The following is a 21,711-nucleotide window of genomic DNA, read 5'->3' as shown; positions in this document are numbered from 1 at the left end:
TCCAAAATATGTAAAAAAGCAAATCCCTGGCTGTTGTATTATTAAACTGATACTGCACTTGATCTTAACCAAATGGTTCAGTGGCTATGTGTGAATTAAAAATTTTTAGGTTTCAGCTTAGCAGATATTGTTGACTAATATTAATTGACTTTCTCATCAACAGTGCATGAGAGTTCCAGATGTTCTACATCATCAACACTTGATATTGTCAGGTTTTTAAAAATTTTAACTCTTCCTCTGTGTGTGTGTGTAGTGATATCTCATTGTTTCATTTTGGAGTTCCCTGATGGCTAATGAGGTTAAATAACTTACATGTTTATTGGCTATTTTGATGTCCTCTTTTGTGAAGTACCTGTTAAAAATCTTGCCTACTTTGGAATCTTTTTCTTATTGATTTGTAGAAATTTTTTTATTTTGGATATGAGTCCTTTGTCAGATATGTGTAGTACAAATATCTTCTTCCTCTGTGATTTGCTTTTTCACTCTCTTAACGGAATGTTGTGATGAGTGGAAGTTCTTAACTTTAATGTAACCCAATTTATCAGTATTTCCTTTATGATTAGTCTTTTTTTGTAACATTTTACAAAATGTTTGCCTTTTCTAAGATCATAAATATATTCTCCTATTTTATCTTCAAGTTTTTTTCTTAACTGTTCACATTTAGGTTTACAGCCTACCTGAAATTGATTTTTGTTTATGTTACGAGTTTGAGGTCAATACTTTTTTGGAAAATATCCAATTGATCCAGAACCATTTCTTTAAAAAGACCTTCATTTTTCTACTGCTTTGAAGGGCCAATTTTGTCATAAATCAAGGATCTGTATATGTGTGGATCTGCTTCTAGACTATCTTTTCTATTCTATTGGTCTCTTTGCAAACTCTCAATGTCACACTGTATTAATTGCTTTACAACATAACATACTCTTCCTTTGGATTTTCTACATATAAATATGTCATCTAGAAATAATGGTAGTTTTCTTTCTTTCCAATCCTTATACTTTTTTTTTCCCCTCTCTTTTTGCACAGGCTAGTACCTCCAGGGCAGTGTTGAATAGAAGAGATGAAGGGGACATCTTTATTTCATTTCCAATATTGGGGAAATCTTGTAATATTTCACCACTAAGTGGGATGTTTGTTTTAGATGTTTTAGAGACATTCTTTGTTAGGTTAATGAAATTCCCTTCTATTCTTAAGTTGCCAAATAGAGTTTGTTTACTGTTTCTTAAAATCATGAATGTATACTGATTTTATCAAGTGCTTTTTCTGCATCATAATTATATATTTTTAAATTTTTATCCTATTGATATTTATCTTTATTCCCACTGATTATTTTTAGGATGTTAGACCTGTCTCTCATTCCTGAAATTAAACTCAACCTGGAAGTGTTGTATTTTTTCTATCCATAATTATTTTTTTTGTAAGATTTTTGCATTTATGTTCACAAAATGTCTGCCTCTGATTTTCTTTTCAGGTTTGGTTTTAAGGTGATGCTGAAATCAAAACAAGTTAGGACATATTCCTTTTTTTTCCTTCTTTTTCGGAAGAGTTGTAATTTGATAGCTCTTTTTCACCATTGGGGTGAATACTCTTGACGAAATCCTTTAGAACTAGTGTTGTAGACCATGTTTTGGGAAACAGTGGTCTAGAGAGCAAGACTTAAACATGAAAAAATCAATTGCTGTCAGTTTGAAGGCTCTTTTGTTTTATTCACTTTTCCTCCCTTATGCAGCACAAGTCACTTCACCTTTCCCCTGGCTGTGTGGGGCTCAGCCAAGTCACCACGCAGGAGAGCAGTGAGCCATCTGAGGCCTGAGCCTGGTCCTCAGGGACTTGCTCTTTCCAGCCCTGCTCAGCCATCCCCACACTCCTCTGACAGAATGAATGCCCTGGATGACGTCCCCTTCAAGGTGCCCAAGGGCTTTGTGATAGACACAGAGCCCCACCCTGGGCCAGATCTCAGTGTTCCAGACTGCAGGGAACTCCTGCTGGGTTCTATGGTAAGTGCCTCTCTCTGTCTATCTTCTCATCGCTGGGTCTGTGGGTCTGGTGCTGAGCCTTACGAGGCCCCTTGTTCCTTGATTTTATATGGCAGCCACTCCTGTTCTGATATATTCTAGGAAGTGTGAAAACAACCCAAGAGGAAAAGATATTCCATGAAGACGTCTGGAGACTTGGTCATGGGGCTATTTAGTGCATCTTAAGTTTAGAATAACCAGAAGGTTGCTTATATGGAGTTACTGAGAGTCCTAGCAAGGATATTCCAATTCCAATTCCTCTCTTTTCTATCAGCCTACTGCCAAGTCTAAAATTCCACTGTTAGAATCACTCCACTGGGCTAAGACGCTATCTTGAGATTAAAACGCAGACAGTTACACAGGACACGTTAGAATGGATTACTGTCCCACAGACCCACCTCTCCATGGGGCAGCTTTGAGGCACCCTTGTCCCATGGCTCACACCCTGGGGTGTGCCCTCAGTGTGTGTGGTGGTATCACATACCCTCAGGATAAACATGATTATTTCACTTCCACGTGAGTCAAATTTATTTGAAGACTTAGGAGGAAACCTATTGCATTTGTATTACAACACAGATATATAATGAGGTAGAAAGCAAAATTCACATGAATTTTAAAAAATGAAAGAGAAGGATTGCAAACAGCTGTGGAGCTGGTGGTGGATCTTTTAGGACTGAGTCCTCGGGATCTTGTGTGCTCATTCAGCACTGTCTGCGGGCTACTTGATAGGAAAATTTGAGGATCTAGTTCAGCTCACACTCACTTTGCACATGAGGAACCTGAGGCTCAGAGAAGGGAAATGATCTGTCCAAAGATAGTGGCAATGGTGGGTCTAATTCCCAGGTCCCGGGCTTCCCTGTGGTCTGGTGGTTAAGAATTTGCCGTGCAATGCAAGGGACACTGGTTGGATCTCTGGTCCAGGAAGAGCCCATATGCCAGGGAGCAACTAAGCCTGTGATCCACAATTACTGAGCCCATGTGCAGCAACTACTGAAGTGTGTGCACTTGAGAGCCTGTGCTCTGCACCAAGAGAAGCCATCTGCACACCACAGGTAGAGAGTAGCCCCAATTGCTGCAACTAGAGAAACCCTGCTCAGCAATGAAGACCCAGCAAGCCAAAAATAAATGAATATGTCAAGTTTAAAAAGTAAAACCCAGATCTTGATTCTAGATCACTTCATGATAGCTCAGAGAAGGACTGGCAAGTGAGAGACATCAGACACATAATGTTCGAGGGCAAAAAAATACAGGGTTATGGGAAGTTAGGTGCAGAGAAACCAGTCCAGGAAGGAGAGGCCTGGAGAGGGTCAGGTAGAGAGGCTTGAGTAGCTTGGAGGCACAGGAGCAGGAGACTTCATCTGCAGCCCCTGGAGTTGCACTTAAGTTCCTCAGGACCCAGACGTGAAATAAGCTTTGTAAAGCCCCGAGTACAGTGTTCAGGGGCCCCACTCTGTGCGGCAGGAGCGCGGGCTTTCCCCAGAGAACCTGTGCTGTGGGCCCTCACTCTGGCAGTAAGGCCTGTATTGCTGGGAAAAGCAAATTGCTTTACTAAGCTCCAGTGGAGGTAGACAGACTACCATAACTATTCCCTCTCTGCTAAGCCGGGAGGATGCTATTCTGAAAGTTACTTCTCCTAGAAGCAGAAATAGGTAACCTTCTGCCAAGTCTATGTCTTCTGTCCCAGCCCACGTCTTGGCTCTGGCCCTGCCTCCTGTTCTCAGGATGGGCACTCCACACCCACTCATCTCCCTTGAGCCTATTTCCCTTCCTGAGTCTCCATTTCTTTTACTGCTGTGGCCAGCTATCAAAGAGAGAAGCATGGGACTCCACGTATGATTTATGGCCTCTTCTGGTCAGTCTTCCAAGTTTACTGGGCTATATTCCCAGTGTTTGGAACTTGAAACACATTTTCCCATAGCAACAATGTTATAGATAGTGGTTAGATTACCAGATGAATCTGTAGCGGCCTAAAAAAGAAAAAAAATACCTTCCATTCGTCGAGCACCTGCCATGTACCAGGGCCAGGCTACATGCTCTTCATACATTCACCCTTCTCTCTCATTCTTATGACCCTTGTAGCAGGCGGGTGTTCCTTCCCCATGGCACAGGAAACCAAAGTTCCCACCCTTGTGACCAACAGGGCCATGTGGCTGTGAGTGGCACAGCCAGGATTCCAACATGAGCGTGTCAGTCCCCAAAGCCCACGTCCACCTCCTGCACCTACGGCTTTCCTGAGAAGCCTCGGCAAGTCTGTGTTTCGTTGTTTCATCATAGTCTTCCTTTAATTAGAGTTAATTTCCTTTTTGTCAGTTAAATTTTTTAGAAAGAATATATATATATATTTCTTTCATACATATATGTATGTATGTACATACATACATATTCATACATACATACATACATATATATATATATATATATATATATGTATGTATGTATGTATAGAGCAAGGGTCAACAAACATTTTCTGTAAGGGGCCAGATAGTAAAAACTAGCAATCATTCAACACTACAATTGTAGGGAGAAAGGGCCATGGACATTACAGAAAGGAGTAAGTGAGTACGGCTGTGTTCCAATAACACTTTATTTAAAAAACAAGGTGGGAGGTCCGTTTGACTCCCAGGCAGTTTGCCTGTTCTAAGAGAGTGAAAAGCCTTCCACTGACACTTCCTTATCTGTCCTGTCACTACCTGCCCTGGTAACTTCTGTTACTTGTATTTTAAACTGTATTCTTCTGGAGAGTCTTATGTGTGTACATACAAGCAAACACTGCTGTTTCCTCCTTTTTCACACCAAAGGTAGCATTTTCTATACATTATTCTTCTTGATTTTTTTTTCACTTAACATATTTGAAGACTTTCCATATCAATACAGAGAATGCTTCTTCGGTACTGCATGGTATTGTGTTATAAGGATATATTGTACTTTACTGAATGAATCCCCTCTTGATGGACACCTAGGTTCTTCCCAGTCTTTTGTCATTACAAGCAATGCCGCAGGGAAAGACTATATGCAGATGTCCTTTTGGATTAAATCATATTGCCAAATTGCCCTCCATAGGGGTTATACTGTTTTACATCCAACCAGCACCCTACAAGGGCTTCCCAGGTGGTGCTGCTAGTGGCTAAGAATCCACCTGCCAATGCAGGAGACATAAGAGACGCAGGTTCGATCCCTGGGTCGGGAAGATCCCTTGGAGCTCTTGCATGGCAACCTACTCCAGTATTCTTGCCTGGAGAATCCCATCGACAGAGGAGCCTGGTGGGCTGTGGCCCAGAGGGTCACAAAGAGTTAGACACAACTGAAGTGACTTTAGCATGCACAGCACTCTACAGTGGGCTTACACCTCAGCTGCAGTCCTCAACAAAGGAGTCAGCAGATGTTGCATCTTTGCTGAGGGATAGGCAAATGGTATCTCAGTATAGTTTTATTTTCCTTTCTCTTGTTACGAGTGAGATTGAGCAGCTTTTCACGTGTTTAAGAGCCATCTGTAGTTGCTTTTCTGTGGACTGTTCATGTCTTTTGTTCATTTCCCTGTTGGGCTGTTGGTCTTTTCTTATCTATTTCTAGGCACTCCTATGTCTGAGTTATCAGTGCTGTTTTCCCGCTAGTTTGTTATTTGCCTTTGACCTTGCTTATGGGGTGTATTTGCCAGGCAGATTTTCACATGTGCATGTGTGTACTCTCACAGCTTCTCAATTTCAATTCAGAGTGAGAAATGTTTTCCTTACTTGAGATTATAAAGGATTTCTCTCCTCTTTTCTGCTAGTACTTTTATAATTTCATTTCAAACAACTGAATCTTTGATCCTTTTGGAATTTCCCCTTGTGTATGATGTGAGAATGGATCCAACTCTATTTTCTTTCTGCTGACTAACACCATTTATTGACCAGTGCCTCTTTTTTTCCCATTACTTGAGATGCCACCTTATTATCTACTAAAGTCCCATAGATAATGTCCATTTCTGGACCTTCTGTTCTTTACCTTTAGGCTATCTGTGCAGTACCTTAGCTTTATTTTTTATTTATTTATTTTTTTTTTTGACGCTGCCAGACAGTTTTATTTAAGACTTTACATGTCTGAATAATCAGTTAAAAAGCAAATGTTCATCTTTAGAGTTGCACAAAAGGAAAATAATAGGGAAAGTAATGGCTGGCTTATGATGTGGGGCCAATTTCCATAAGTTAAATAAAAAAATCTAAGTTTTAGAACCTGGGGCTCTAAAAATAGCACTTGTAATTAATACTGTTCTTCAAATTCATAGTTTAAGGAAGTCACTACATTTTATTTCTTGATGTTATAGATTTAAGAACATATTGGTAGCAACATGTAACTTCTCACATGGATTAGACATCAAGAGACCAGTTTATATATATAAACTTAAACACTGAAAATGAATACATTTGCTATTATGGAACTTACAACAAATACAAACTTGTTAACAACTTTCCAGAAGGCACAAAAGACAGTATTAATAAAGAGTGGTCTTTTGCATCATTTTCAAAAATTCTTCCTTGTTTATTTCTCCATCCCCATCATAATCAGCCTCATCAAGCATTTCCTGAAGTTCATCATCTGTTAAATTTTCCCCTAGCTCCTTAGCAACCCTCTTGATATTGTTCAGTGATATACTTCCTGTATCATCATCATCAAATAATTTGAAAGCCTTCAGTATTTCTTCTTTTTCATCCTTTTCACTCTTTAAAAACAGAAACAACATTTTTACACTCATTATGGCAAAAAATTCTTCAAAACTAATGGTGCCAATTCCTTCTTTGTCAGTTTCGGCTATCATCTTTTTAATTTCTTCTTTCTTTGGCTCAAATCCTAAGGCCTGCATTGCAATCATGTCTCCAACCGGCGCCCCCGGCCGGGACCTCCCAGCTTTACCCGCCAGCCGAGATACCCAACAGTAGCTCACCGCCCGTGAGCCGTTGCTAAGGCCGCTCTCGCAGATCTCTCCTACAGCCCCGCCTATCCAGGCTTTTTTGCTCACTGACTGACCTACCTTAGCTTTAATTATCGAGGTTTTATAATATATATTAGCAACTGGCAGGGCCAGTCCCCTTTATTTCTCTTTTTGTCACAGAGGTTTTTAGGCTATGCTTTTTGTTGGGTGTGTCAGAGCAGGGGGCTGTGCTGGGTCTTTGCTGCTGTACAGGTTTTTCTCTAGTTTCGGTGGCAGGCTGCTCATTGCAGTGGCTTCTCTTGTTGCAGAGCACGGGCTCTAGAGTGTGCAAGCTTCAGTAGTTGTGACCTGTGGGCTCAATAGTTGTGGTACACAGGCTTAGTTGCTCCAGGGAGTGTGGGATCTTCCTGGACCAGGAATCGAACCCATGTCTCCTGCATTGGCAGGTGGATTCTTTACCACTGAATCACCATGGAAGCCCTTGGCTATTATTTGTTTATTTTTCATATGAACTTTAGAATCATCTTGCTTAGGTTCCACAGATCACAAGTGCTGGTGTTTTTATTGGGTCTTTGGATCATTTTATCCCCTAAGTTCCACTGTCTGTTTCATTACCTCTCAGTCTCTTTCCCTCCATGATGGTTTCCTCAGCTCTGAAGTGGTCTTTTCCCTTCCTCTGTCCCTCCCAACCCACTCATTTTCCTCCAGTCTCTTTTTATAACCATTTATTCTGTACACTCTTACAAATATCCCCTCGGAGCCAGAACTGCCCTGGGCCTCAAGAACGGAGAGAAATAAGATACACTCCCTGACCTCAGTCGGGGAACCACACTTAGAACAGCTACGTTCTGTTCCTCTCCCCAGCTTAGGGTCATGTCAGGAGTAGAGTGAGGGGAGAGGCAGTTCCTGTCTGCCTTTCTGCCTCCCACCCCCCCCCCCCCCCGCACCTCACCCCCGCAACCACTCCCCCAGGCTTACCTGGCCATCATAGAGCACTGAAGTTGCCTTTTAAGAATATTTATATTTTTTAATGAAGTTTTATATTTCCAGTTCTTAATTTTAATAGTAGTTAATGGGAATATTTTATTTTTGCTTCACATAAACTCTCAATTTAGATTATGTGGGCTCCACATTTATTTTTTAGGTGGCTTGATCAGTCAGATGGACAGGAAGCCCAGCTCATCTACTCACCACTGATCTGACCTCAAGCAAACTAAATTTCCTGGGCCCCCTGATAATCTGGAAATGGGAATCACATTAGGACAACTAAGTAGAGTTCAGGAAAAAAAAAAAAAAAAAAAACAACGAATGATTTTTACATTTTCTGGGCCCCTGGAAGGCAGCGAACGGGATGGGGGCAAGTACTGCTCCATGCAGAGGTTTGTGTGTCTGGGCTGGCCTCCAAGGCCAGCTGCTCAGTGGCAAATGGTGCTAGACTCAAGTGAGAGCTTCTTGGTGAAGGACAAGTTTTGTTGAAATTAAAAAAAATTGTTTTTGGCTGCACTGGGTCCCTATTGGGTTGTGTGTGGTCTCTATGCGCTGCATTCATGAGCTCTCTAGTGGGGCAGGCTCTGCAGCCTGCGGGCTCAGTAGTTGCGGGTGCCCTGGCTTCTCTAGTTGTGGTCAACAGGCTGAGTTGCCCCCACTGGTATGTGGGATCCTACTTCTCCCACCGGGGAGCCAATCCTCATCCCCTGCATTGGAAGGCAGATTCTCAACCACTGGACCACCGGAGAAGTCCCCTGGAGAAATTGTTTAGGCCACTGTTGTTCAATTATATGCTGAATGGCAAAGGGACTTAGACTTTCGTTCTATTAACCTACTCCTCACATTGTCCTGTCTACAGAGTTTGCTATTAAATTGTTATTGACAGTCATCCACTCCAATGCTAGCTAAAACCGAGGGTGAGGGTGGCCTGCAATGAATGCCTGGGGCTTAGAATCAGAAGCTGTCGAGGCCTGGACAGTCTGTGGCTGAACAGGTTCCCCGGGGGCCAGGAGGTAGGGGTGTGCCCCCAGGCCCTGGTTTGCCTGGCGGAGCCTCCCCGGCCTTGTTTCCGCAGCACGACTTCAGCCTGGAGAGGAGGACACTCTTCTGGGTGGAGGCTGTCGTCCGGGGACCCTGCCCAGTTCACTGCGACGCTCCGGCGGCAGCTTCCGCCCCTCCTGCCTGGCTCTTGCTGGCTAGCCCAGAGCAAGGGCTGGAACCCGTGCCTGCTGCAGTTGAAGATCCGGAGGCCGGATCCCAGGAGCAGCCTGAGGAGGAGGAGGAGGAGGAGGAGGACCAGGATGAGGAAGCAGCCTCTGCCGTGGAGGAAGAGCTGGAGCCCTGCAGCCCCCAGCCCAGCTCCGCGGCGAGCCCCCGTCTGGGCCAGCACCGGTGCTCGCTGGACGTGCTGCGCGGCGTGAGGTCGGAGCTGGCTGGGGCCAGGCGGCGGCTCTCCGAGGGCCGGCTCGCCTCCCACCCCCGCAGCCTCCTGCACCGCCTCCGCCACCGAGCTCTGAGCCTCTGCCCCGGCCCCGCGCCTCCCCACCCCGCAGTGCTCCCACGCAGTCCCCGCCGTCCCCTGTCCCCAAGGCCTCGCTCCCCAGCGCCCGCACGCCGCCCTTGGGCCCCAAGCCGTCGCTCCCCAGCACCCCCGAGCTGCCCCCGCGGCCCTCCACGGCCGGCGCCATGCCCCCGCTGCGGAGCCACAAGCCCACAGTTGCGGTAAGGAACCTGCCCCCTTGGCCAAGGCCACAACTCAGCAGCGGGGCCCCCACATCTGGGTCCCCCGCCTGCTTGGACACCCCTCCCTACCAGCGCTTACCTGGCCCTGTACCACGCTGTCCTTCCTGCAGCCCTATGCCTAGAATATTCCCTGCTTCGAGTTCCCCTTCCTTGCTTCTCGCTGTGTTTCCTTCTTTGCTTCTGTTAGGGCACCTGTTAGGATAATTGTAATTACTCAGTATCTGTCTCTTCCAATGGAGTTAGACTTCTCTTAGGGCAGTGATTGGATTGCATTTGTCTCCAGAGCACCCAGAGCACACTTGGCCCATAGGGGGAGCTCAGTGAATGTCGTTGAATCAATGAATGTGGCTCAGATCTAGGGCTTGCCACTGTTCAAGGATTGGGTGAGCTGGAGGCTCAATCAGGGAATATTCACAGCGCAGTTACTTCATGCAAGAAACTGGATTGGAAGAGACAAAGTCAAAAGCATGCGAGGAGATTGGCGAGGAAGGGTGAGACAGGGCAGCACTGCCCAGGGGGAGGGATCAGGCACCGAGGGGGAGGTGAGGGCCGCTGCAGGCTGGGGCGGCTTCGGGACAAAGGATGTGCACCAAGAACTGGGAGCAGATGAGAACATAGAGTGAAATCGGTAAAGCTGAAGCTTCAGGCTTAGCTCCTCCCAAGGCTTTGAGCGTGTGTGCTCATTGCTCAGTCTTCTCTTTGGGACCCCTCTGGACTGTAGCCCAAGGCCTCCCAGGTGGCGCTAGTGGTAAAGAACACGTCAGAGGTGTAAGAGACATGGGTTCTATCCCTGGTTCGGGAAGATCCGCTGGAGGAGGGCATAGCAACCTGCTCCAGTATTCTTGCCTGGAGAATCCCATGCACAGAGGAGCCTGGTGGGCTACAGTTCATAGAGTGCAAAGAGTTGGACACCACTTAGCATGTATGCGTTCACGGACTGTAGCCTGCCAGTCTCCTCTGTCCATGGGTTTAATCCCGACAGGAATATTGGAGTGGGTTGCCATTTCCTCCTCCAGGGGATCTTCCTGACCCAAGGATCAAATTTGAGTCTCCAGCGGCTCCTGAATTGGCAGGAGCATTCTTTACCACTGAGCCACCTGGAAGCCCTTCCAAGGATTTGTGCACAGTTTTATGCATATGTTTATGCTCCTGTGTCTTTTTCCTTTAAGTAGTCTACATTGTATAAGTGTCAGACTCCATAAAATCTAGGTCTGGAACAGATGTGTTAGGTTAGGTTAATAGCAAGAGGTGATATTTAGGCACAGCTTTCTGCCCGTGAGCAACTCCACAGTCAGGCCAGGAGATGCAACAGAAGAAGACCAAGGTGAAATTAAGTCCAAAAGACAGACTCAAAGTCTGGCTTTTCCCTCTCAATGCTGTGTGAGCTTAGGCAAGTCACTGAACGGCTCTGAGCCATCCCTTCTCTACCTGTAAAGCAACCTTGCACACAGTTATTTAGAACAAAAAGAGAAGAGGTTATTTATATACAATATATATACTCTATATAGCAGTATATATGTTTATACAGTACAGGCCACACCCACATCACGGGCTAGATGCTGATGCTAGGAGGGCTGTTCCCTGATCCCAGTTAAATTTAACTCGAGCAACAACCCTGTAGCGGGGTGGGGGAAAGATGGGGGCAGATGGGACAGGTATTCTGTAGAGGAGGAGACTGGGGCAGAGAGCACCTAAGAATAGTTTTCAAGGTCACAAGGGTAGACTCAAATCCTAAGACCTGCATGGTTTTCACTCTAGGAGTAAAGAGTAGATCCTAAGGTGAGGTCATGGCAGGGAAACCGCTGAGCAGATGAGGATGTGTAGGGAATTCACATGTCACATGTACTCTGTTCCTGGAGTCAGGGCAGCATCTAGGCTTTCCTGCCAGAGGAGGGGACAGGGTTAGCAAAATGCTTCTTCATGCGGAACAGGCTAGGGATGATGCCAGCCAAACCTATTGAAATGCCTTCAAGCCACCCTCCTTAGTCCAGGGTCTCTGTGGGTTTCCCCAGCACCACAGCTGTACCCAGTTCCTATCCTGCTCCTTGCCTAGCCAAGCCCCAGTCCAACCAGACTCAAGAAGGAAGTTCTGGCTAGGAAGCTCAGTTCTGTTACCCTGCTCCCTAAGGTATGGGGTCGAGAACCCTGCGTTGATTCTGAGTAGGGTACAGGTCCCAAAAGTGTGTTGTTTGCCAGGTCATTTGCCAACTTCTCTGAACCTTGGCTTCAGTAGCTATAAAATAGAATTAGCCTATCATATTTCTCTTGCAGGCTTGTTCTAAGCAATAAATATTATCATCTACTGGCAGTTTCTGTATGCCAAACCCTTTGCTAGCCACTTTTCTCACCTTGTCTTATTTAAGCCTTGTAACAACCCTGTGAGGTATCTGGTATGATCGCATCCATTTTACATATGAATAAACTGGCTTCCCTGGTGGCTTAGTAGTAAGGAATCCACCTGCAATGCAGGAGACTCAGGCTCGATCCCTGGGTTAGGAAGATCCCTTAGAGAAGTAAATGGCAACCCGCTCCGGTATTCTTGCCTGGGAAATCGCATGAACAGAGGAACCTGGTGGGCTGCAGTCTATGGGGTTGCAAAGAGTTGGATACGACTGAGCAACTAAACAAAAAACTGAGTAGACAGTAGAAAGCTAGGATTTGAACCCATGTCTGCAGGACTCCAAGATCCTCACAACATTAGCTCTGGTGCTCTGTAGCGAAGGCGCCTTTAAAAACATCTTGCCCAGCCAGGAGTCACCTCCGGTGGGAACTGATGCTTCCAGCTTGTCTGTGTTTCAGTCCCTCAGCCCGCACACCTGCCTGCCGCCTCCCGGACAGGTGGCCCAGCCTTGTGCAGCCCACAGACCGCACCCTGATTCTGCCGACTTGCTGTCTGCCCTGAGCCAGGAGGAGCAGGACCTCATCGGGCCGGTGGTCGCCCTGGGGTACCCCCTGCACAGGGCTATCGTGGCTCTGCAGAAGACGGGGCGGCAGAGCCTGAGCCAGGTGAGCGGGGGCCCGGGGCTGGGGGCTGTGGAGCTGCAGTTGGGTCAGGGGCCACCTTGTTTTTATCTTCAACTTGAAGCTATTTTGTGTTTGTCTTTGGAGGCAGGATTTCAGCTTCGAATTAATTATTGGGGGTTGTGATCAAGTTTCTAGATCCTAAGGCTACCATCTCCATGGGAGTTTAGCAACACTCCCCATGCCTACTTGGGGAGTCTCAATATTCTACTCCTGTCCAAGTCTCTGCCCCAAAAGTAGGATTGAAGCTTTGGGCAGTCACAAATCTTTCCAGAGCTGCCCAATAGCAGTTTCTGTGACAGGAGAGATGTTTTATTCCTGTGTTGTCCAATATAGGAACCACTAGCTATATGTGGTTACTTGAATGTGGCTAGTATGACTGAGAATTGTTATTAATTATAATTAAATGAAATTAAAAGATAAATAGCCACATACAGCTACCATATTGGATGGCATAGCTCTGACAACTTCCCTCAACAGTTAATCCATACCCATATTTATCTCTCTCTCTTTCCATATACCCATCCATCAATCTAGTCATAAGTATTTTCTGGACATTTCTGTGGTGTTTAGATGCAGCTAGGAGCTATGGGGAAACCAGTATTGTGGATTGGGTGCCCAGGAAGCAGACTCCAGTGGGATTTGGCATACAGAGATTTATTAAGGAGACCCTTGGCAACAACTTCTGGGGAAGGGAAAAGACAGAAGCAGGGATGGGTAGAGGGAGAGGTTGAGCTTTACAGACCCGGTGACAGCCAACCCCATAGCTCTGAAGCATATATGGCCCTTTGGAGTTGTCATAATTGGGGATGAGATGGTCAGGCCTTCATACCTCTGCCTTAATGAGTCACCAGATATAGAAAGAGGGTGACTTGAGAGATGTGATCTCTGCAGCTAAGGCAGCCCCTGAAGGGACAGATAGCTGATAGTTTCTACCACCTCTACCACCATCTGCAGTAAGACCTCCAAGGAAGGTGTATCTGGAAGGGGTATCTTAGAGTCTACCACACCAGGTTCCATTTTAAGGACTCCACTCTTATTGGGAGAAGAGTGGATATCAGTAATAACAAGGGTAGGTAGCACCCCAAGCTGCTCTAATATTTGGGAGCAAGTCTTGACCACCACCCCGCCCCCATACAAGCTAACAATACGAGAACACCTGCAGGAGAGTGAGAACCCCTGAATTGCCAAAAGAGAGGTGCTGGTGAGAAGATGCCTGGGAGCAAGAAGGAGCAAGAATGATTCGGGGGTGTTTCAGTTATCTATTGCCGTGTAACAGTCACCCCAACATTTAGTGGCTTAATACTACAACCATGTGTTCACTCATGAGTCTCTGGGTTGGCAGTGTGGGTGGAGTCAGCAAGGAAGTTCTTCTGCTGGTCTCACCTAGGGTCTCTCCTGTGGCTACAGTTTGGTGACCCAGCTAGAGCTGAATAGTCTAGGATGACCTTGATCCCAATCCAGTGGTTGGTGAAACTTGTCAACTAGGCCACATAGCTCCAGCAAGCTAGCCCATTTGTTCCCAAGAGTACAGGAGTGGAAGATGCAAAGTCTCTTGAGGTTGAACTTATAGTCACTTCTGCCTTATACTGTTGGCCAAAGCACGTCATAGACCAGATCAGATTAAAAGGGTAGAAAAATAGACTCTACCTCTTGATGGGAAAAGCTGCAAAGAGTGTATGACTGTTCTTAATCTACCATGGGGAGGTTTCCGTAATTGAGAAAGGCTTCATGAAGGTATAAAGCCTTGAGCTGGACTTTAAGGATGGATAAGACCTAAATTTGAAGAAATGAGAAGGATGATCTTCCAGGCAGGAGGAACAGTATCAGCTAAGAGGCAGAGGCAGGAAGGACTTGGGAGGACCTGATCCAAGTCTTCCTGAATATATGATGCGGGCTGGTGGGAGATAGGACAGGAAGGGGAATAGAGGGAAGGTTAAGGGTTCCTTGAAGGCTGGCCTGAGAGTTTTCTTAAAGACCCCACAGCAGAAGGGAGACATGAAAGCACTGTGAGCAGGGGCAGGAGGTGGGCATTGAATATCACCATCTGAATCCCTTCCCCCAACCTGAATGTTGCATCCCTTTTTGCATTGTTTTCTATGCACCAGGGTTACTGGTGGTTGGAAAGCTGAGCCACAGGTGTTGAATGGGACATATTTCCTTCTCCTGTTTGCCCCACCACCATCGGTGGACTTGGAGGCCCTCTCCCTAGGCCCTGATTGTGGCCGTATGTTGAGTCTCTGAGGTCTGGAGCTGCCTGCTCCTGGGTGAGGGAGTGGCTCAGACAGGCGCCAGATCAGGATGTGCTGCTGCAGGTTGAGGAGGTGGAAGGCACTGGGTCCTCTTCCCCACCCACTCCTGCTCCCGCTCCACTCGGTTCATCAGTCCTAGAGGAAAGGGTTCAGCGTGGTGCCCCCCACATATGGTGGCTAACATGGTGGAGGAGATGGCGGGGGTGCTGCTAATATTTACTGAGCACCTTTGTGCCAGCCCCTCAATCTGAGAGTATTCATTTAGGTCTTCTCATTTCTGGAAGGTTGCTTTTACTGTTTCCACTTTGCAGATGAGGAAACTGAGGTCAGAGAGGTTCACATAATTAGTCAGTAGTGGCACCAGGATGGATGCCGGGCTGGTGTGGTTCTGAATTTTGTTACACTGTGCTTTTCTCTCATTTTCTGTGTGAAAATCTTCCAGGGCAGCACCTTAGGTTGATCTGAGATTTAAGAGTAGATTTAAAGTTGCTTCCACCTTCAGCTGCTGCTGCAAAGCCAGGACCTTGGCCAAGAAGCAGTCCAGAAGCGCCGGGAGGGGCCAGGCCCATGTGGGGACTCTGACATGCCTCCCCAACCCCTCCAGACCCTGTGACAAGGCTGAGGTCTCAGGTCATCACTGTGGGGATCTGAAGATTAGCTGGGGGCAGCACAGGGCATTGGCCTCCCTTTGGGTGTGCTGGAAGGGTCTCACTGCATCAGCAGCACTGTGTTTCCAGACATAGACTGACCACGTGCCTGGTGGGCCTTCTCCCAATGAGCATTCAGGGTCTAGGCTCTGAGGGGTAGGCCTGAGGGCCGTCGGATGACTTTATCTTGATCTCCCTGACCACGTTCTCTCTGTTCTGTGACGTTCCACCTTTAACTGGACGTCTCTTTTGGGTTCACAGGCCCTTCTCCCCATGAAAGACAAATACTACAATAATTCGTCTTTGGTCAGAGATGAACAGCAAATGGTCCAGGAGGGTGGGCATCAGTTGATGGAGACAGGGCACTTGGAAAAACCAAGGAGAGAGGAAGAAATACAAAACCTAAGCTTTGTCCATCACTCCTTCCTTCCTGCCCCAGGATCAGTGTGCCCACTGACTGCCTGCAGGACAGGCATGGGTGGCACTTTTGAGGGTCCATAGGCCAGACCCAGGCTTACCCTTAGACTCTAGACACATCATGGCCCCTCTCTGAGCCTCATTTGCCCCATTCACAGAATGGAGGAGAATATGTTTATGATCAGTGACTGCTGGGGGTCCCATCCTGGGATCTGAAGGTGACATCCTCACCCACCCTGGGGCCTGAGCTAGGCCCAGTTACGGACCAAGCAGGAGAGTCCTTACAAGTGCAGATTCTCGGAACCTACTCTGCAGGATCAGTAGATCTGGAGTGGGCCCAGGGGCCTATTATTTTAAAAGATCTGCAGATGGTTCTGATACGCAGCCTGGCTTGGGTCTACTGGGTTGGACTGAGTCAGAGACCTTTAACCTTGTGGCTGCACACAAGAATTACCTGGAGAGCTGTAAAAATCGCAGTGCCAGTCTTCCCCCCTACCAGACCTATCAGGGCCTCTGGACGTGACCATCATCAGCAGGGTATGGGCAGTGATACTGAGACACCAGTGTTTTGTTGCTATTGTTTTGTTAACTTTTTATTTTGTATTGGAGTATAGCTGATTAACAATGTTATGATAGTTTCAGGTGGATAGCAAAGGGACTCAGTCATACATATACACGTGTCCATTCTCCCACCTAATCCCCTCCCATCCAGGCTGCCACCTAACATTGAGCAGAATTCTATGTGCTATTCAGTAGGTTTTTGTTGGTTATCCGTTTTAAATATATCAGTATGTACATGACCATCCCAAACTCCCTAACTATTTCTTCCTCTATGCTTCTGCCCCTCTAGTAATCATAAGTTCATACTCTAAGACTGTGAGTCTGTTTTGTGAGTAAGTTCATTTGTATCATCTTTTTTTTAGATTTCACGTATAAGGGATGTCATAGGATATTTCTTCTTCTCTCTCTAACTTACTTCACTGTACGACAATCTCTAGTTCCATCCATGGTGCTGCAAATGGCATTATTTCATTCTTTTTAATGGCTGAGTAATATTCTATTATATATGTGTACCACATCTTTTTTATCCATTGCTCTGTCAATGGACATTTAGGTTGCTTTCATGTCTTGGCTATTGTAAACAGTGCTGCAATGAACACTGGGGGATATGTATCCTCTTGGACCATGTTTTTCTTTGGATATATGCCCAAGAATGGGATTGCAGGGTCATATGGTAGCTCTATTTTTAGTTTTTTTAAGGAATCTCCATACTGTTCTCCATAGTGTCTCTACCAATTTACATTCTCCCCAGCAGTGAAGGAGGGTTACCTTCTCCACACCCTCTCCAGAATTTATTGTTGAGGCACCGTAGTTTTAAAGCTTCCAGGTAGCTACAGTCAGCACTGAGGCTGAGAACTTTTGCTGTAGATGAACAGACCTTCGGAAACTCTGTCTACTTGCAAGCCAGCTCAAAGCTCCTCTTCTAGCGACGGGACCCGTGGACAAGGCACTGGCCAAGAAGTCAGGTGATCTGGACCCTAGTCCTGGGACCCTGGTCTGCCCTGCCTGAACCTCAGTTCCCCCAGCTGTGCAAGGAGAGCTGAGTTGGTTGGTTTTCAAAATGTGCCCAGAGCAAGGTTCCTGGGGTGAGGGCCCTGGACTCTGGGCTCCCTCTACCTCTAGCCCCCAGTTCTCCCAGAGCAACTGCAACGTCCCCCTGTTACTGTTGAAGCCCCCTGGTGCTTGGACAGTTCAGAGGCTAGAACGGTTTGAAAGTCATTAGTCTATGTGGTCTGTTTTATGCTCCGTCCCGAAGGTCTGCAGAAATCCGACTTGCTTTTTCCCTCCACTCGTACCCATACTTTAATCATCTGGAGCCTTCATTTGGCACCAATTCCCTGTAAATCCTACTTTGATTTGCCTGGCGCTCGTGTTTTCTTGTATCTGGTTTATCTCCCCCAAGGAGCTATGAGCTCCCGGAAGGTAGTTCTTAATTTAGTTTATAAACACAGCTTACATTTATTGAGCTCCTTCTGCCTGCCTGCCGTGCTAGATGCTGGGACACAGTGGTGTCCTCCTGTGGGACAAAAGCTTGGTGGATGAGAAAGCTGAGGAAGATAGTAGGCAGTTACAGAGCTGTAGGTGTGGAGAAGCCTTGAGTGCTGTGGGAATACCTGATGGAGATGGAGGTGGGACTGGGGGTAGGGAGAGGCTACCCAGGGTCGAGGAGTGAGGCTGGCCTTGGCCTTGGAGCCGGATAGGCAGGAGTCTGGGGGTGCTGAGGGAAGCAGCCAAGGCTGCTGACAGAGCGAGCAGGTCTTTGAACGTGGGGTTGGAAGGCAGAACTTTATCCTGAGGGCGAAAGCAGCCCCTGGTGAATAAGCAGGGAGTGGCCGGAAGAGGTGCTCAGCCTGTGGGCCCTTGGCTGTCCCCTCCCCTTCCCGCCTTGGTGCAACAGTGCTGTGGGGTGGGGCCCGTGGAGTCTGGACCGCACAGATATTGCCTGTGTGGAGCGGGGGTGGGGGTGCACAGGGCTGGCTGGACAAGGAGGCACTCTCACCCCGGGGAGTGCTCACCGGGGAGGGTGTGCAGGCTGGGTGGATGGTGGGTAGACACCCGCCTCTGAGGCCTGGCCTGTTCCCCACCTAGGTTCTGGGAACACCTTGACCTTCCCCGACGGCTCTCTTCCTGGACTCCAGCCCCCAGCTTGGACAGTTGGGGAGGCTTTGCGGTCCACCTGTCCCCAGGGAGGCCTCTGACCCTCCTCTGTTGCCTCCTGGAGCTCTGGGGCCATGCTGTGTATGGCTGCTTGCCCGGTCAGCCTGGCCCTGAGCTCAGCCCTCCTGAGGCCCTGGGGTACCTCCTCCACCGCACCTGCTGTCCTGCTCATTCCTCTTACTGTCCTTCCCTCTGTGCCCCTTTCCTGCCCAGTTTCTCAGCTACCTTAGCGCCTGTGACCGGCTGCTGCGACAGGGCTACGAGGAGGGCCTGGTGGATGAGGCCATGGAGATGTTCCAGTTCTCCGAGAGCCAGGTCAGCAGAGCCTCCTGCCCGGGCCCCCGGTGAGGGGACAGCGAGGGGAGGGGTGGGGTACCCACGCAGGCCTGGGGTGCAGGGGCTGACCAGCAGCAGAGGCAGCCTGGGGGGCTCAGGAGACAGCCTACTTGCTGAACCCCAGGGAGAAGGAGACAGCCTAGGGAGATGAGACATGGAGAAGGCAAGAGGACCCAAGGGGAAGGGGTGGGGAGGAAACAGGAAGCAGAGCTCTGTGCCAAGTCGCTTCAGTTGTGTCCGACTCTGTGCGACCCCATGGACTGTAGCCCGCCAGGCTCCTCTGTCCATGGGATTCTCCAGGCAAGAATGCTGGAGTAGATTGCCATGCACTCCTCCAGGGGATCTTCCCAACCCAGGGATTGAACCTGCATCTCTTACATCTCTTGCATCGGCAGGCGGGTTCTTTACCACTAACACCACCTGGGCAGAGCTTTATAGCTGAATCAACCCAGCAAATATTGACTGGCTCCTCTTTGTCGGACACCCAGACAGGAGCCAGGCAGGGAGCATGATGATGCTTGAACTCTCTTCAGGGAGTTTGCCGCCTACCTGGAAACCCAGAAGGCTTGAGGTTGTGGCCCCAGTTAGGGGGACATTCTGAGAGCCCAGTGAGTTTGACCTGTCCACAGTCGGCAGTTGGCCAAGGCAGAGCAGACTTCCCGGAGACTGTGGGAGGGATGGTGGGGTGGGAGGGATGCCGAGGGGTGCGGGGAGAGGCAGGGGAGTTTTGAGCAGTGGGGTCAGAGGAGGCAGGCAGAGGCTGTGCTGTGTGAAGGTTTGGGCCCTGTGCAGAGGCCCTGTGCTGTGCATCCTCTGGGCACCAGTATGCAGCCTTCTCTTCCAGCCCCAGCGCAGGGCGCGAGCACAGGCGGTCAGGAGGGAGTGGGGGAGGGGAAGTGACGGTAAGACAGACAGAGCCAGCAGCCAGGCTGGGGCCTCCTTCCTTGGCACAGGAAGCGAGGTTTGAGCCCACGTGGCCTCATGTCATTGAGATACAGGAAAACCGTAGGTGCTGGCCAGGATCAGGCTCACCTGGCCTGTGGGGTCACGGCTTTCTAGGGGTATGTAGAGTGGGTACTTGGGAGGGGACTGCCCAGGCCAGAGGCCCAGCCTCCCAGAGCCCCCCATGCCCTCTCTGCCTCCTCTTCCTCAGGCGGGGGAGTTCCTGCGCCTCTCGGAGCAGTTCAGCGACATGGGCTTCCAGCAGGACCGCATCAAGGAAGTGCTACTGGTCCATGGCAACCGCCGCGAGCAAGCGCTGGAGGAGCTGGTGGCCTGTGCCCAGTGACCTCCAGGGCACCTGGCAGTGTCTGTGCATCCTGGTCCTGACCCGGACCTGGCGATCCACCCTGACTGTGTCGTGACGACTCCATGGGAGCAACAAAGCAGTGCATGCTTCTTGTAAAAACGCACACAACGCCAAGGGTGGGGGTAGATACTGTGGAGGAGGCAGAACTTCACCTCTGAGGAATTCACAGGGGCTCTGTGACAAAAAGACAGGTTAACCAGAGAAAAACCAAAATGTGTTAATGCAGGTGGCAAGCATCGTGCCCAAGAAACTTCCATGAAAAGTAACTCAAGATAGCAATTTAGAACTCTGGCTGGGAAAGATACCCTAGAGAAGAGAAAGGCTAACTACTCCAGTATTCTGGCCAGGAGAATTCCATGGACTGTATAGTCCATGGGGTTGCAAAGAGTTGGACATGACTAAGTGACATTCACTTTATATAGCATTTACAACAAACAACAATACATTTGTGGAGAAATGACAGGACAAAGGAAAACAGTTTCAGGCTTCCAAGGATGGCAAACTGTAGGGAGGTAAATATATGAAGGGAACTAATGAAGTAAGATTTATTTGCAAGTTCCCTGGTGCGCTGCTGGGCTGACAAGAATCTGTCTCCAGATTCTGCCTCAAGGCAGAAAAGAGGGGAAGGGAAGAGAGAACTTTTCTTGCATTTTCTGCTTAATTGCCTTTAGCTCAGTTATGTCAAGGGTTTCCCAGATGGCTCAGTGGTAAAGAATCCACCTGACAATGCAGGAGATGCAGGAGACACAGGTTCAGTCCCTGGGTTGGGAAGACCCCCTGGAAAAGGAAATGGCAACCTGCTCCAGTATTCTTATCTGGAGAATTCCTGTGGACAGAGGAGACTGGTGGGCTGTAGTCTGTGGGGCCACAAAGGGTTGGATGCGACTGAGCAGAATTATGTCAAAGAGGCATATTTTGGGATGACATTCCGATTTCCTTCAATATCAGAAGAAGCAGCTTAAAGAGGTGAAAGTGGCTCCTTGTGAGGAGGGCCAGATGAGGTGCATAGGCGACAAACTGCGTGTTTTCTTATAAGCCTTGTAAAATGATCTGTATTTGATTCTTTAAACTATGGGCATTAGTAACTTTAAGAAAATTAAAACAAATAAATATTGTGTAGTTCTTTGGGTCCTGGTTTCTGGTCTTGGTGTGGAAAGGATATCTAACTATGGGTGAGAGAAACGAATTCTGATTTTCGTTCTGCTGATGACTGGCTCAAGGCCTCTTTGGGCTTAAGTTTCCCCAGGGAAAGTGGAGTGACTGGACCTGACTGCTATCCATAAGAGTGCCCTGGGGAGTTTGTTAAAATGTCCAAAGCCCCACTCCTGGATAATCTGATTCAGAAAGTCCAGTTTGG

At 48.0% G+C, this 21,711-nt stretch overlaps 1 protein-coding gene across 1 annotated transcript; it reads left to right on the top strand.

Moving 5' to 3' along the window:
* The first annotated feature begins 1,747 nt into the window (after positions 1–1,747).
* Positions 1,748–21,481, top strand: UBAP1L (ubiquitin associated protein 1 like). The gene is made up of 6 exons (XM_070468629.1): positions 1,748–1,997; positions 8,987–9,445; positions 9,502–9,633; positions 12,454–12,660; positions 18,923–19,024; positions 20,199–21,481. Exons 1-6 carry the CDS (start codon positions 1,878–1,880, stop codon positions 20,331–20,333), a joined length of 1,155 nt encoding a protein of 384 aa, XP_070324730.1. The 5' UTR covers positions 1,748–1,877; the 3' UTR covers positions 20,334–21,481.
* The last annotated feature ends 230 nt before the right edge of the window (positions 21,482–21,711 follow it).

Source organism: Odocoileus virginianus, chromosome 6 (assembly GCF_023699985.2).
Source record: "Odocoileus virginianus isolate 20LAN1187 ecotype Illinois chromosome 6, Ovbor_1.2, whole genome shotgun sequence".
NCBI lineage: Eukaryota > Metazoa > Chordata > Mammalia > Artiodactyla > Cervidae > Odocoileus > Odocoileus virginianus.
This window is presented reverse-complemented; position numbering and strand designations above follow the sequence as displayed.

What these genes read in the sequence shown, in the direction of transcription:
- UBAP1L (XM_070468629.1), top strand. Translation starts at nt 1,878, where the DNA reads ATGAATGCCCTGGATGACGTCCCCTTCAAGGTGCCCAAGGGCTTTGTG. An exon ending in TGAGCCTCTGCCCCGGCCCC is followed by an intron (nt 9,446 to 9,501) that starts GCGCCTCCCCAC and finishes CCTGTCCCCAAG; the next exon opens with GCCTCGCTCCCCAGCGCCCG. An exon ending in TCCAGTTCTCCGAGAGCCAG is followed by an intron (nt 19,025 to 20,198) that starts GTCAGCAGAGCC and finishes CCTCTTCCTCAG; the next exon opens with GCGGGGGAGTTCCTGCGCCT.